At 34.9% G+C, this 14,332-nt stretch overlaps 3 protein-coding genes across 3 annotated transcripts; 1 reads left to right on the top strand and 2 right to left on the bottom strand.

The window, feature by feature from the left end:
* The first annotated feature begins 1,175 nt into the window (after positions 1 to 1,175).
* LOC106717239 (glycosyltransferase 25 family member) lies at positions 1,176 to 6,412 on the top strand. Its single transcript, XM_014511000.2, has 10 exons — positions 1,176 to 1,467; positions 1,868 to 2,099; positions 2,791 to 2,906; positions 3,267 to 3,493; positions 3,561 to 3,870; positions 4,139 to 4,213; positions 4,296 to 4,353; positions 4,468 to 4,589; positions 5,048 to 5,245; positions 6,078 to 6,412. The coding sequence occupies exons 1-10, from the start codon at positions 1,265 to 1,267 to the stop codon at positions 6,244 to 6,246; spliced, it is 1,710 nt and encodes a 569-aa protein (XP_014366486.2). The 5' UTR covers positions 1,176 to 1,264; the 3' UTR covers positions 6,247 to 6,412.
* Positions 6,413 to 7,791: 1,379 nt separating this feature from the next.
* LOC106717247 (cytosol aminopeptidase) lies at positions 7,792 to 9,467 on the bottom strand. Its single transcript, XM_014511011.2, has one exon. It carries the CDS (start codon positions 9,427 to 9,429, stop codon positions 7,816 to 7,818), a length of 1,614 nt encoding a protein of 537 aa, XP_014366497.2. The 5' UTR covers positions 9,430 to 9,467; the 3' UTR covers positions 7,792 to 7,815.
* A 94-nt stretch (positions 9,468 to 9,561) lies between these two features.
* On the bottom strand, positions 9,562 to 13,846 carry LOC106717246 (titin homolog). Its single transcript, XM_014511010.2, has 3 exons — positions 13,738 to 13,846; positions 11,997 to 13,430; positions 9,562 to 11,333 (listed from the first exon to the last, which is right to left on the bottom strand). Exons 1-3 carry the CDS (start codon positions 13,805 to 13,807, stop codon positions 9,667 to 9,669), a joined length of 3,171 nt encoding a protein of 1,056 aa, XP_014366496.2. The 5' UTR covers positions 13,808 to 13,846; the 3' UTR covers positions 9,562 to 9,666.
* Between the last annotated feature and the right edge of the window lie 486 nt (positions 13,847 to 14,332).

Genomic DNA, 14,332 nt, shown 5'->3' with positions numbered 1-14,332 from the left:
TTTAAAAATATATCGTATATATTTAGAAACTCTTTTAATTGGAAAAATAAAGTACAAATTTTAGTTTGTTGATGACAGAAAAGATATTTAAAGTAATGTTTCGTCTTAAATAAGTTGTTTATTAGATTTAGAACTCAATGGTTACCATTATTTTTACCATTTAATTTAAGGGCAAATAAACAATTGTATGCATTCTCATAAAAAATGTGTTAAAAATATATTAAGAGTAAGTATGTTGATATAAAATTATATTTGGAATATTTTGTAGTCTTGATTTTAATCATTTTTTACAATGTTATTATCAGTATTAATTGTTATTTAATGTATTAGCATAAAATTCAAGTGTCTTTACACTTGTATTAATAAATATTGTTGTCTCTGTTTCGTTCCAAAGGGAATGTAAGAGACGACAATATGATTTTATACAAGTGTCACTGCAGTTGAAACCCACAGTTAAGCTGTAGTAAATAAAAGATTATCATTTTTATTACAACAATGTTATGTTTGTTACTTGTTAAAATATTTTCAGTTTTCAGTGATATTTCAACTAGATCGAAATTATATTTATTAACAATAATTGTTGGAAACTCTTATATTTTAAGTATTAAAATTAAGGAACATACTATATTATATTACAATTTATGATTATTACAAGTTATATGAAATAAACAATATTTTTAAAAACTTGTTTTTGATGTTAAATATGACCAACAATATAAAAACTCTCTTGTGAGTTCGCCACTCACCGCAATCTCTATAGATATTGCAACCCTACATCTCCGTCAATACGAATGAAATAATGTCATTTGAAAATACAGTAATTTAAACTTATCCTAAAGTGTAAGGACTATACACTTTTTCTTCGCGGCTATAAATTTTTATGTATGCTATAATTTTTTATTAGCATATTAATATTAACATAGATAAATACTTTCACAACTCGACGATAAACAACAATGTCAATGCCACGGCAACGCATTTATTTTTTTTAATGAAAATGCTGTTGCCGTTACAAGAAAATTATAGGTTTTCTGCGTCGTGGCGAGAGTATCTATTTTTCTGATAAGATTATACAAAAATCACAAAAAAAAATACAAATTTATTATCTGTGGATTTTACACTTACTCTGTGAGGCAAAGTTTATACTTGGTCAATAATGTCAATTGCCTGTAATTGTGTCAACTTCATAATAAACGATATCGATTTAAAAATTTAGCATTCTAATATGTTTTAATAACACGGTTACCGGTTATATATCATAAATATGGGTATTTTCACGAAACTTCTTATATTTGGATTAATCACAGTGAAACTTTCTCCATATTTCTGTGAATACTTAGGAAATACTTCGTATAAATGGCCAACAGTAGCTATTTCCGTTCTGGTTAGAAATAAAGCCCACACTTTACCATATTTCTTTTCGTGCTTGATGAATCAGGACTACCCCAAAGATAGAATCTACATTTGGTAAGTAACTTAAACTATTTAGTCTCATATTGAAAGTGATTTCTTGAAAGCAATGCATTCAATATCAATTGAAAACTTTATGGTAGTTAACACTGCTTCAACGTTTTGCAGATATCTGTGTGGTTATCACTTCGTTATATTCTGATAAGGATAAATGAGTTATTTCAATATTTTTCTTTTTATAAAAAGGAACTTGTTTGGCCTTGTTTTTGTAAGAAATTGTTTGTAATCTTTTAATAAGAAAAGATGTTCTTTTATAAACATAAGCTAGGCAGAGGATACCTCATCCCTTTACTTCCTGCCGTACCCTAAATTTTGTTCTGTGCAGACTGATGCAATGTTCAGAGCCACTGATATATTGGGTTGCGCCACTATATGTTTTAAACCTTTGCTTTTTAAGGATTTATAGTGACTTCAATGAAGACAATAGTATTGAGATAATAGAAGATTGGGTAGAAGAGTTTGGTTCGTCTTATAATGCAATATATGTCACCACAAATGCCACAAATGGTCCATTGCATCCAGACGAAGAAACATCTTCAAACTGGACTCCAAAGCATTTTGAGCACGTAATTCAGCTGAGGGAAAGTGCTCTAAGATTTGCTAGAAGAATGTGGGCTGACTTTATATTTGTGAGTAAATAAACATAGTAGCTGATTGTAAATTAAAAAAAAATAAAAAACACCAACTGACTGTAGACCCAATCATACTCCAGTGAAGAAAATAAATTGAATGACATCTTTCTTGTCAAAATTGATTCAGTCTTTTAAACTCTAGATCATCACAATGGAACTTACATATAAAACTCCGTCAGTTGGATAAAAATCAATTACTTATTAAAGTTGGATATAAAATAGTAGTCAACACCAGCAACAACAACATCTGTTGCATTAATTGGCCGGCTCATACAGTGCAATACCACAACCACACAGAAGACAGGAGTGAAGTGGAAGCAATTCCATATTTCGTCCGAAGAGTGTGCATGACAGAGGCCCTACTTTTGGTCCCCTTTTCCTTCTCCCCTTTTCTTAAAAGTAAAGGAAGGTGAATTGAATTTGACAGGGGAAGGGAAGCATAGGAAGGGGATATATCCTTTTGTGGTGCATCTCCTCCTCCATCAATTAAAGGTAGGCAATGTATCTGCAAACACAGCTGTATATGAGCAGCTGTCGCTTTGCTATTTTGGTGAATTCAGGTGGCCAGTGTCTTGTTTGCCACCTTTGTTTTTGATATTTAAAAAAAGCTAACTCATACAATAAAAGAGTATATAAATTGTTGTCAATGTTTTTCTCAAAATATAGAATAGATTTGTTTTATTTTCAGATGTTAGACGCAGATGTGTTTCTGACTGAACCCACAGCATTAAAATATTTAGTAAATAAGGACATGTTAGTTGTTGCTCCTATGCTTGTCTCGGATGGACTTTACTCAAACTTTTGGTCAGCTTCTTATAAATAAAATAATTCTTTATATTTGCATGCTTTGTTTTCAATGTATATATTGAAATAATAATATTATTTCAAAAAAATTTCTAAAAATTCATGTTGAACTCTCATCAATGATGTTAATGACTATTTATAATTGTGTATGTTATATTTATGCTACAAAAGACTTATATATATAAATGGACTGTGGATGCAATCATGCAATCTTCCATGACTACAATATTTTTGAATAAAATTGAACATAGTGGGAAAGTTGGTGACACTGAACATGATAATTGTATATTCCTTTCTTGTAATTTTTTATATTTATCATATTATTGTGGAAAATATTCTAACTAACCAAATAATTCCCAGGTGTGGTATGACAGAATATTATTATTACAAAAGAACGGATGATTACACGCCAATTTATCAACGTGAACGAATTGGATGTTTCGATGTTCCTATGGTGCATTCAGCAGTGCTCATATCTCTAAGATATAGAAGATCAGATATACTTACATATAATCCAGACAACATCAGAGATTACGAAGGGCCATATGATGACATCATAGTTTTTGCTTTAAATGCAAATCGAAATGGTATGTTTTATAAATTTCCACTGTATTATGTAAAATAAAATTTTTGTTACATTTTGCCTTTTTTTAGGTGTCCCACTTAAAGTATGCAATGACCATCACTATGGATTTATAACTACACCATTAGAGGATGGTCAAGCACTTGAACATGATCGGGAATTACTATTGAATGTAAAAATGGAAGCTTTGAGTCGGGGCACCCCTTTGCTACTCGACAAACATCTCGAGGGCTATGTGACTTATCCAAAAACATCTAAATTGGGATGTAGTGAAGTTTTCCTGATTAATCTCGAAAGAAGACCACAGCGACTGAAACTTATGGCATCAAGCTTTAAGGAACTCGGCATGACAGCAAAACTGTTTAAGGCAATTGACGGAAAGTATGTTTGTAAAGTAAATTACACTAGAACTTTAAGATCCGTTTACTGCTAGTTCAACTGGTCACACAATTTTGTGCACAATGCAAGAGCATCCAAGGCTAAAATATTATATGTGTCGTTTTCACTAGCAGTTTGTTTCAACAAATCTTAATGGAAAAGGGGTTTAAGGCAATATGAATATTAAATGATACAATCTTTTGTATGTCAATATATTAGGGTTCTACATTTAATCATAACTACAATATTTATTTTGATGTTTTACTTTCAGAGAGTTGGATGTATGTAATTTAAAGGAGAATTTCATCACTTTAATGCCAGGTTATGAAGATCCTTATCACAAAAGGTAAGAAAAAGTTTGCTTTAAAGCTAAAATATGAATAAACGTGTTTTTCACATTTTATTTTTATTAATCGTTATTTCCACAGACCGATGAAAGCTGGAGAAGTGGGTTGCTTTTTAAGTCATTACTATATATGGGAGCAGGTAAGAATCACATACTCAAAAAACAAATCGAGATAGTTTTGGCTTGATTTAACTTTATTAAATTTTATTAAATCGTGTAACAAATGTATTCAATGTCATCTGTTAAATTTTCAGATTGTGGAGGAAAATCTTGATATCTCATTAATCCTTGAAGATGATATACATTTTGTGCCATATTTCCGTCACCGTTTCCTTGAGATTATGGACGAAATCAAAAACCTCGATTGGGATCTTGTGTAAGTAAAAAAAAACACTGATTCGTTCAAGACAGTTGTATTGAAAGTGTGCGATCAAATAAAAGATACAAAAATAATAATATTTTTAAACTGGACATCAAAAGTATTTTTCTACAGATAATATATGTCACAGTCTACTACAGTCTGTCACAAGTGTCAATATTGACAACTGCAACTGTACCAGTAGTATAATGTTTTAAGTGTACAGAGGGTCTAGCACAAATATTGGTGGCAATTTTCAGCGTATCGTTATTGACAAAACGTGTACTAAAACTTTAACATAACATAATTGACGATACGATGGCGATTGTCATAAAAATTCCTGCTTGGCTCACTATTTGGTTAGTAATGTCCTGTCTATTAATATATTGAATGTCTTTGGTTCTATAGAAGTGCTACAATGAACTGTTTTAAGTCACTGGCCTTGTGTGAAAATAATAACATGTCGTTTTTTTTAGTTATATCGGCAGGAAAATATTGATGGACGGGAAAGAGGAATTTGTAACACCACATGTAACCAAGCCGCGTTATTCATATTGGACGCTTGGTTACTTGATAACTAAACGTGGTGCTCAGAAGTTACTGGATGCTAATCCACTGGACAAATTGTTACCAGTCGACGAGTTCCTTCCGATCATGTTTGATCAACACACAAAGTAAGTTATTTTCATCATCCTGGTACTTTTCGTTACGTAATTTTTCTACTCTCTCATACAATTCATACATACTTTCATCAGCCTTCCCTACCTGTAATCCATATTCAATTTCATGACAACTATCTTATGCTTTCATTTTTTTTTAATTTAACATCTATATTATCCGCTGCCTGTCATGAATTTTCTTACAAATATCAAAGACAAAAAATTACGGGATTTTTTTTCCCATTGGGCCGATCGATTCTATGGATTGAATCAGGGTAATGGGCATTTTGTTTCCACTAGGCCGATTAATTGTTAGTCCGTTTGGCCAACTACGGGTAACTGAAATTGTACCTTTTGAATTATTTTATGTTTAGCCTCAATTAGACTAATTAAAGTATGTGCATCATTTGATTTGCATTATATTCAATTGTGTTATGAGTCAATTGGGTCCTTTTCTAATATAAATCTATATATATAAAAGAAAGTCGTGTAATTACGCTATTTATAACTCAAGAACGGCTGAATCGATTTGACTGAAAATTGGTGGGCAGGTAGCTTAGAACCAGGAAACGGACATAGGATAACTTTTACTCCGTTTTCTATTTTTTATTCCGCGCGGACGGAGTCGCGGGCGACAGCTAGTATATATATAAAAGAAAGTCGTGTTAGTTACACTATTTATAACTCAAGATCGGTCGAACTGATTTAGTTGAAAATTGATGGGGAGGTAGCTTAGAACTAGGAGACGGACATAGGAACTTTTTTATCTTGTGTGCATTTTTTTTATTCCGCGCGGACGGAGTCGCGGGTAAAAGCTAGTATAAATATAAATAATTATCTTTTGCAGTACAACCTGGAAATCATATTTTCCCCATCGAAACCTGAAAGCATTTTCTGCGTCGCCTCTTTTAGTTCACCCAACACATTATACAGGTCAAGTAGGATATATCAGTGATACTGAAGATTCAACTGTAGTCGAAGTTATTGAACCTGGTCGTATAAGGAACGAACTTTGAACGGACAAACTGACATTCCAATGTTTAATAAAGTTTACTGTATCCTTGTTCAACATGTTCTGTGCCATTGATAACTTTTTAAACTTTAGCTGTAAGATAATGCCAAATGTTGCCGTTTCCTCTAAAGTTAAATATATCTTATTCTGAGCCTAAACTTGGAAATAAAATTAAGAAAAAAGAAATAGAAATATGAGTTTTAAAATCTCTTAGAATTTTAATATATCTATTATAATAAATATATGCCATAATATTTTTTATTACTTTTTTAATTAACATTTTCTGGCCTGGATACTAGTCCTTTTGGCTATTTTTTTACTAATATAGTCTAAAATTGCCATAATTGTTTGTTTTTAATTTTTATACTATTTACAATTTAGTTATATTTGATTAATTTTATAAGATCTGATTATCTGCATTTATTATAAAGTTTGTAATTTTAATAACAATTAAATGATTTCGAATGTTTTTTAATTATTTGATTTTTATAATAATTTAAGTGCCATAAATTGTTACTAGTTATTCTATACAATAAATGAATATATGCAATTTGATTGTTGTTTTTTTATTTAACCTGTACGAATTTAGTGTTCAACCATACAGATTTAATGTTATTTTAACTGAAAACAAATCTATATATTCAATATTTTTTTATATATTTTAATAATGTTTGATTTAATACCTGAGGGAAATTCTACGAGTAAAATAGTTATATCGAAAGAAGCATATGATCGTGCTATGTCTGATGACATAACAGTTCAAAATATTGTTCAAAATTTGAAAGATTTGTACAAAGAGTTTGGTGAAGCGGTGAAAAGTGTTGATACGATATCAGATAATATACGTGAAAAAATTCAAATACCAAATATATGTGTAAACGAAAGGATCGCTGTGGAAGAATGTTATACAAATAACAAAGAAGTATTAATTTGTTCTGATATAGTTCAAAGGTTTATGAAATGTTCTCGTGAATTTGGCAACTGTGCAGCGAATGCTGAATCTAGATAGTGTTTTTATTAGCCAATAAAATTTGCTTCCTACAAATGGTTATTTTAACAATTTTTATTTAATATACTAATTCTAGTAAGTTTTATCATCAACCTGCTCTTATCTTTATGGAGGGTCGACATAATATGTACTACTCCTCAATACATCTCTATCAGCCATTATATCTAAATTCACCCCCTTCTTACGTATATCCTCTTTCACACTATCCATCCATACTTTCTTTGGTCTTCCTCTACTTTTTAGTCAACCACATTAAATCTAAATAGATCCTTAATATTGAGTTTGTGGATAATTATTGCAGTAAGAAATAAAAAAAAAAGAATTTATGACATGGTTTACTTACACATAAAATTGTTAAACAAATTTATATTTTTAACAGTTTAATCAGATTCTCCACTCCATCTTTAATAGTTTTATTAAAAAACAAAGAATTAAACAACTTTACAAGAACAAAATGTAATTGACATAAAAAATTGTTTGAATAATTTCGAAAATTTGTTTCTTACACAATTACAATAGACTTTTGCTATACCTTTTTCACTCGACAGAAATTACGACTGTTAACTAAAGCTTAGTATCTGCTATCAGTTGGAAGAGGAACTCTATAATGGTTCTAGTGGGTCGACCTGTCATTCCTCGTCCCAAATAAGGGATATCACGTCCTTTACTATAAGCCACATTGTAGGTATCCAGATGTATCCATTGACTATCGCATACAAACTGTTTTAAAAATGCTGCACAGTTCGGCGAGTCTCCATATTTGTGTTGCGCCGTGTTCGCCACATCTGCTGAACTAGTGTCTTTTATACGGTCTTCGTAAAATTTCCAAAGCGGCATCCGCCAAATTCTATCACCTGTTTGACTGCTTGCCAATTCCAGATAACAAAATAACTCTTCCGAATTTGTATAACATCCACATGCAGCACCATCAAGAGTATGTAATAACTCTTTGGACATGGTTCCTATATCTATGATAAACTTCGGCCAGTAATTCCTAGCATAGACTAAAGAGTCTGCGACGAGCAACCGCCCTTCACGAGATGGAAGCCTAATGAGAATAGATTTACCGTTACCGCTGTTTACTAAGTCTCCAAACTTGGGAGTTTTTCCATTTGGCATTAGTTCGCAAAGTGGTAGGATTCCCCTAATGTTAACGGGAAGTTTTAACATTGAAGCTGCTCTTATTATAGCGAGAACACACGCTGCACCTGCCATATCTCCTTTCATATATTTCAAGTCCTTTGGGGTTTTTAAATCTAAGCTGCCACTGTCAAATGTTACTCCTTTTCCGATTAATACTATAGGTCGCTGGAGCTCGTTAGCTCCGTAGTAACTGATTTCAACATAAAGAGGGGGTTGAATCGAAGATCTTCCGATAGCCACAAATCCTCCCATCTCATGACTTGCTGCCCAGCCTTGCGTCTTTACTTCTACGTTTATATTTAATTCACAAAGTAGGTCTACTGCAATTTTGGCAAAAGAAGTAGGATTTAAATAATTTGCTGGCATTTCTTGCAAGTATCTGGCCAAATTTTGGGATTCTGCTTTTATTTGGCCAATATTCCAGCCCTCCACATCGCAGTTATCGTGTAAAACAAACTTTGCGTTTGGTAAAACGTTTTGGTTCAATATACTTTTGTATTCTCTAAACTGCCAAACAGCTAAGTTGGCACCTTCTGCTGCTGCTTCAGCGTTTCCGAAAGATTCTACGTGTATGTAGGTGGGTCGCAACGCATTCAACGCTTTGGCTCCTGTTCCTGCTGCTATTCTTATGGCTTCCTTTCTTTCATCCAATTGTTCTAAAGAGTTAAATGTGAAACATTCTGTACCAAGTCCAGCAACAGCGACGTACGCAAATTGTGGATCTAAATCATAAAATATTCTAGCTTCACCGAGTCTAGGTATGGGTGCTAATTTTAATTGTTTCCACAACTTTCCTTCGCATGCATCATTATATTTTTGGGCACTCGGCGTAAGAATGACGGATTCCTCTTTAACATTATCGTTGTAATATACTCCCAAAACAAGTCCTTTATCACGAATGGCACAGGCTTTGGGATCTCTTAGCTGTTGTATGTTAATTTTGGATATGCAGTCACTGCGTTGGATTTTAAATTGTGATATAAATCGGACAAATACATTTCTCTTTCTTAAATTTAGCACATTGATTCTATACATCTTTAAAATTTATAATTGTAGATAAATTTATTTTGTAAAAAACAGATTTTCGAAAAATTATCATTGACTTATTAAAACGTCGCCTACTAGTATTTCTTATTTAAATTTTAGTATCGTATTCGTAATTTAAAACAAATTACACTTGAATAATAATAAATAACTCACAATTTGTGTAATTCACACTTCATTCAAAGTTCACACTGCAATCATATTTAACACACATGTCTTTTGGAAAGGTCAAGAAGTTTTTTTCTTGAGCCACTCAGGAGCGTGTGTTCTTAACCATTCAGGAATATCCAGGAGAAAAGTTTCTTGCAGCTGTCGGTAAATAATTAAAATAAGAATCGGTATTGCAAGTCTTTCATCCCTGAAAAAATAAACCCAAAAAGCTAACAACAATAAACAAACATCGACCGTGTAATCTATAGCTGTTCTAACATTCCTTTTAGCTCGCTCTTCAAGTTTTTGATAATCTATTGGTATAATAATTGTAGCTCTTTCAGTTTTCTTTAAGACTATTTGTGTATTTTGACTAGGTTTAATTGGAGGTTTTATGTTAGACTTTGCCTGTTCTTTAGCTGGAATACTTTTTTCTACCTTTGGTGACACTTTCTGAATAGATTCCGGTTGTGTAGCGGCGTTCTTATTAACTGTTTTTATAGTTTTTGCAACTACAGGTGTAACTTTACCCCTAGGCTTACTTTCAAGAGATTCCTTTGATAAAGGTTTTTGTCTACTCTCAGATTTCATATTTTTCTGTTCAGAAATAATGGGACTTTCTTTTTCTTCTTCTACATTACTGACTAACTGTTGTTTTTCTGCTACGGTTTTCAGGTCATCTGTACTAAGATAAAGTGGTGTCGTTGACTTTTTATGACTACCGTATTCTTTTACAATATTACCATAATAGTCTATAACAGTTTTGCTTTCCTCAACAACTTTGTCGTTAATATTTTCTATATTGTCTTCAATTTTACTGTCACTGTTTTGAATATTGGATTTAGGCGTTTTCTCTTTTTCTTTTTTGTTTAGAATTTTCGGTAAATTGAACGGCTTTTGAACAGGAATTTTTGTTATTCTTTTTAATAGTGTAATTTTTTCTTTTTTACTGTTATTTTCAATTTGATTTTCTCCACGCTCAGATTTATTAACGTGTAAATTATTTAAATTATCGGCTTCTCTTCGTTTAAGTATAGGCTTTGGAATAAAATTCGGATCGGGAAGAGGTGACAATTTAGGTCTTTCTTCTTCCAGTTCATTTTCCAGCTCATTTTCTAATTCCTTTTCTTCAGATAGTTCTTTAACAGGTGAAGGGCGGGTAATTTTATTTCTTGGGTTGTATGTTTCCTCTTCTACGTTATATTGTAGCCTATCTATCTCTTCACTGAGGCTATCTTCGTCTGAATACTCTCCATCTGTCGAGACAGTACTAGCTGTATAATCTTCGTCAAATGACATTTGTTGCCATTTATTTTCTGATGTTTCAGAATCTTGGGGCACTAGTTCTGGAGTATATTTGTATTGTTTATTTTCAATAGAATCCGTTTTAATGAAAATTTCAGGTTTCTTAAAAGTTCCTGTGACTGGAGGTACCGGTGATTTGGATATATGTGTATTATCCGAAGTCTCTTGTTGATTTGCATCTGGTTTGTAAGGAATGTCATTGTCTATGCTGTCGTGTTTGTGGGGTATTTCGTCGTGTCGCTTCGTTTGCTCTTCCTTCATAGCTATTGCCTTGTAGAAGCGTGCCATTGCCCTCTCGTGCAACAGTTCGGTGGAGCTAACTGCATTGCGAAGTGCTTTAAATGGCAAGATGTTTCGCGTACTTAACTCGGGAGCAGAAAGCGAAATTGGTGGTGGCGAAAGTGCGTCTTCCAAGTCGAGTTGAAACGATTTTCTCTTTTCTGAAATGGAACAGATTTTCTTATTTGTTGTTTATTTGACTAACGGCTTTAAATACATAATTGCATTCGCTTTACAACACTTGCAAACGATTGTCGCTTTTAAGATGGAACATCCCAAAGACGGCGAAAGTACTCATCTTATCTTATTGTTATAATAATGTGACGGGAATTTAGATAAACATAATAAGCAATATGTAACATAACATTATTAAAATAGATAAAATTCGCAGAATTATGAAAATTCGCACAAGCGTAGCATTTTTGGTTGATAGTTTTTTGTTTCGAGTTGTTGGTACAACCACAATCTCAAAATATCTGTTATTTGGTGGAGAATTTAATTTTAATCTATATTGATTACAATTACTTATTTTTACTAATTAATATTTTACATGTAGCATAAAGATTACAAGCGCTAGCGTTTGTGTTGAAGCTAACAGATCAACACAGTGTATTTATAGCCTAAGAGATGCGTGAACAACCGAACTAGTATTTCACTGTTCCTCGTTAAAACAGAGGATAGGGAAGTATATAGCTTATATTAGTAATTCATTTCACGCCTTTTGTCGTAATCATTTTGCTCAATTTACAATGTAATGTAGAAACGTTTAAATAAGGCTGAATTGTATTGCTACGAAAATAATTTAATAAAATTGAAATGTTTACCTGCTTTTTCCGCTGATTTGTTACTTTCAGGATACAATACAAGCATAAACTCGTTGCTTCCTTCAGGTTGCGTTCTAGGAGAAGTCTGCTTCTGCTTACGCGGCGGAGACGTGTCGTTGACAGCGGGAGAAGCGGCGTTGACGCGCTTACGACGCGGCACCGGCGACACTGGTGGCTCCTCGCCTTCTTCTCGAGTTAAAACCTGATTGATAATGCGCGACTCCACCGCAAGAAATTCCATATCCACCGCCCGACCCGGAATACGGACCGGGGGCGATTCTACGCTCGGTAAACTCATACCGTAAGGGCTTTCCGCTTTCACACGAAATCGGTACTCGCTCCCTTCTATTAAATCGAAGAGCGTGACATTTGTTTTACGACTCGTCGTCGCCTTTAACCACACGTTCCATCCATTGCGGTAGTATTCCACAACGTAGTTACCTATTCGACATCCGCCGTCATCCTCGGGGGGCTCCCAGTCCAGCGTCACCGACTTGTCGACCTGACGTGTGACGGTTACGCGACGGGGTGGGTCCGGAGGCGCAGTGATGGTGACTAGAAATGACGCCGTGTCCTCTCCTATGTTGTTACGAGCTTGTATTTGATATTCCCCTCTATCACTTCTACGGGCAGAGTGTATCTTCAGCAAAGAAAATTTTGGAGTAGTTGTAATTTCGACGCGATCATCGACCTCGATTGGTTGGCCATCGTGACGCCATTCCACACTTGGAGTTGGCTTACCCACGATTGTGGTTTTAAGAAACACCGTTTCATTGATTTCGTACAACAGACCATCTTCGTATTGGCGCGGGTATCGTAACTTAGGTGCAGCTTCGAGTACTAGCCGAGCTTTCGATACTGCATGGCCGATGCGGTTCGTTGCGGTGCACTTGATCTCACCTTCATCACTGGCAAGAGTCTGATGAAATATTAGGACGCTGGAGGATTCGTTCGTGGTTATCGCAGTTCTTCTACTACTAAAAATTTCGTAGTCGTCTTTAAACCAACCAATCGTCGGAGCGGGTGTGCCGGTGAAGACAACGCGAAACTCGGTTTTTTCGTTTTCTAGAACCGTTACGTCTTCTAAGTGCTGATGAAATACAGGTGCTTCCTGTAGGCCTCGCTCAGAGCTCACAGTGAGTATGTCAGATATTTCGCTGTAGTCCGATCTTCCGACTATGTTGAGCGCGGCGACACGGAATTGGTAGCGGTGCGGGGGTCCGAGCCCGGTGAGCACCAGTTCGGGGCGGGCTACCACAGGCGGCGCAGTGCGGATCCAGTCAGGCGCTCCCAGTCTGTTGCACTCTACCTGGTAGCCCTGCAGAGGCGCGCCACCGTCGTGCGCGGGCGCCGCCCATCGCAACGTGATCGCGTTCGGCTCGTCATCGGTTAGAATTGGCGTTATGTGTGGTTTGCCGGGCGGTGCAGGTCGCCCTGTAATATCACAAACGGAAAATTAGTACCATTCGAATTGTAACTTATAGAGGTCAAACGCCCCGGTTAATCAGTCATCGTACCACGGGTTCGCCACGATTTGGCATATTATACCATACAAAATTAGACGCATGATAGTCGTTACATGAACGCGGGACGTCTCGCTATTTGTTTTGTTGTGCCACGCTTTAGGAATCTCAGCGAGCGATGTTTATAAAAATAGCTGTAGGAGATATGGGTGCGATCGGCTGGTGACAGGCCTGTGTCTGCTGTGTTGGTATGTCCAGTGGTTGTGGCTCGTATTTACCTGCGGACTTCCAATGCACGTTCTTCCTAGGTCTGTGGGAGGCGTGTGAGGCAGAGTGTTGGTTGCCCATGGCGGCGGCGGCGCGCGCCGACACACTGAGCCAGCGCCGCTCGCCCCCCGCCCCGCCCCCCACTACACCCCACACGCGCCTCACTGCGCTGGGAATAACTCTGCGCAGCCGCCCGCCCGGATGTTATCCCGAACTGAACTATATGGACAACTTTTCTTAAATAATCAACGGGGTTACAACCTTTACTAAAAAAACAATGGATTCTCAACCTGAATAAAATAGACAAAAATAGATACATCATGTAGATTTATAAAAATATACAATAATAACCCACTATCTCTCTGTTAAAAACGATACTTATAACTAAATAAATAATTTTTTTATTCTTTATCGAATAAACAATACAAAGAAAATTGAAGTAATTTCCTAATTGGTCCAAAACAAAAAAATATATATTTTAGTAGTAGTGACATCTGTGGTATCTATTTTAAAATAAAATAACGGCATTGACAAAATAATTAGATAAAAGTAACGTTTCTCAACACGAGATGGCACTGATGATGACTGAACAAAAAAAAACAATAA

The sequence above is a fragment of the Papilio machaon genome, chromosome Z (genome assembly GCF_912999745.1).
Source record: "Papilio machaon chromosome Z, ilPapMach1.1, whole genome shotgun sequence".
NCBI lineage: Eukaryota > Metazoa > Arthropoda > Insecta > Lepidoptera > Papilionidae > Papilio > Papilio machaon.
This window is presented reverse-complemented; position numbering and strand designations above follow the sequence as displayed.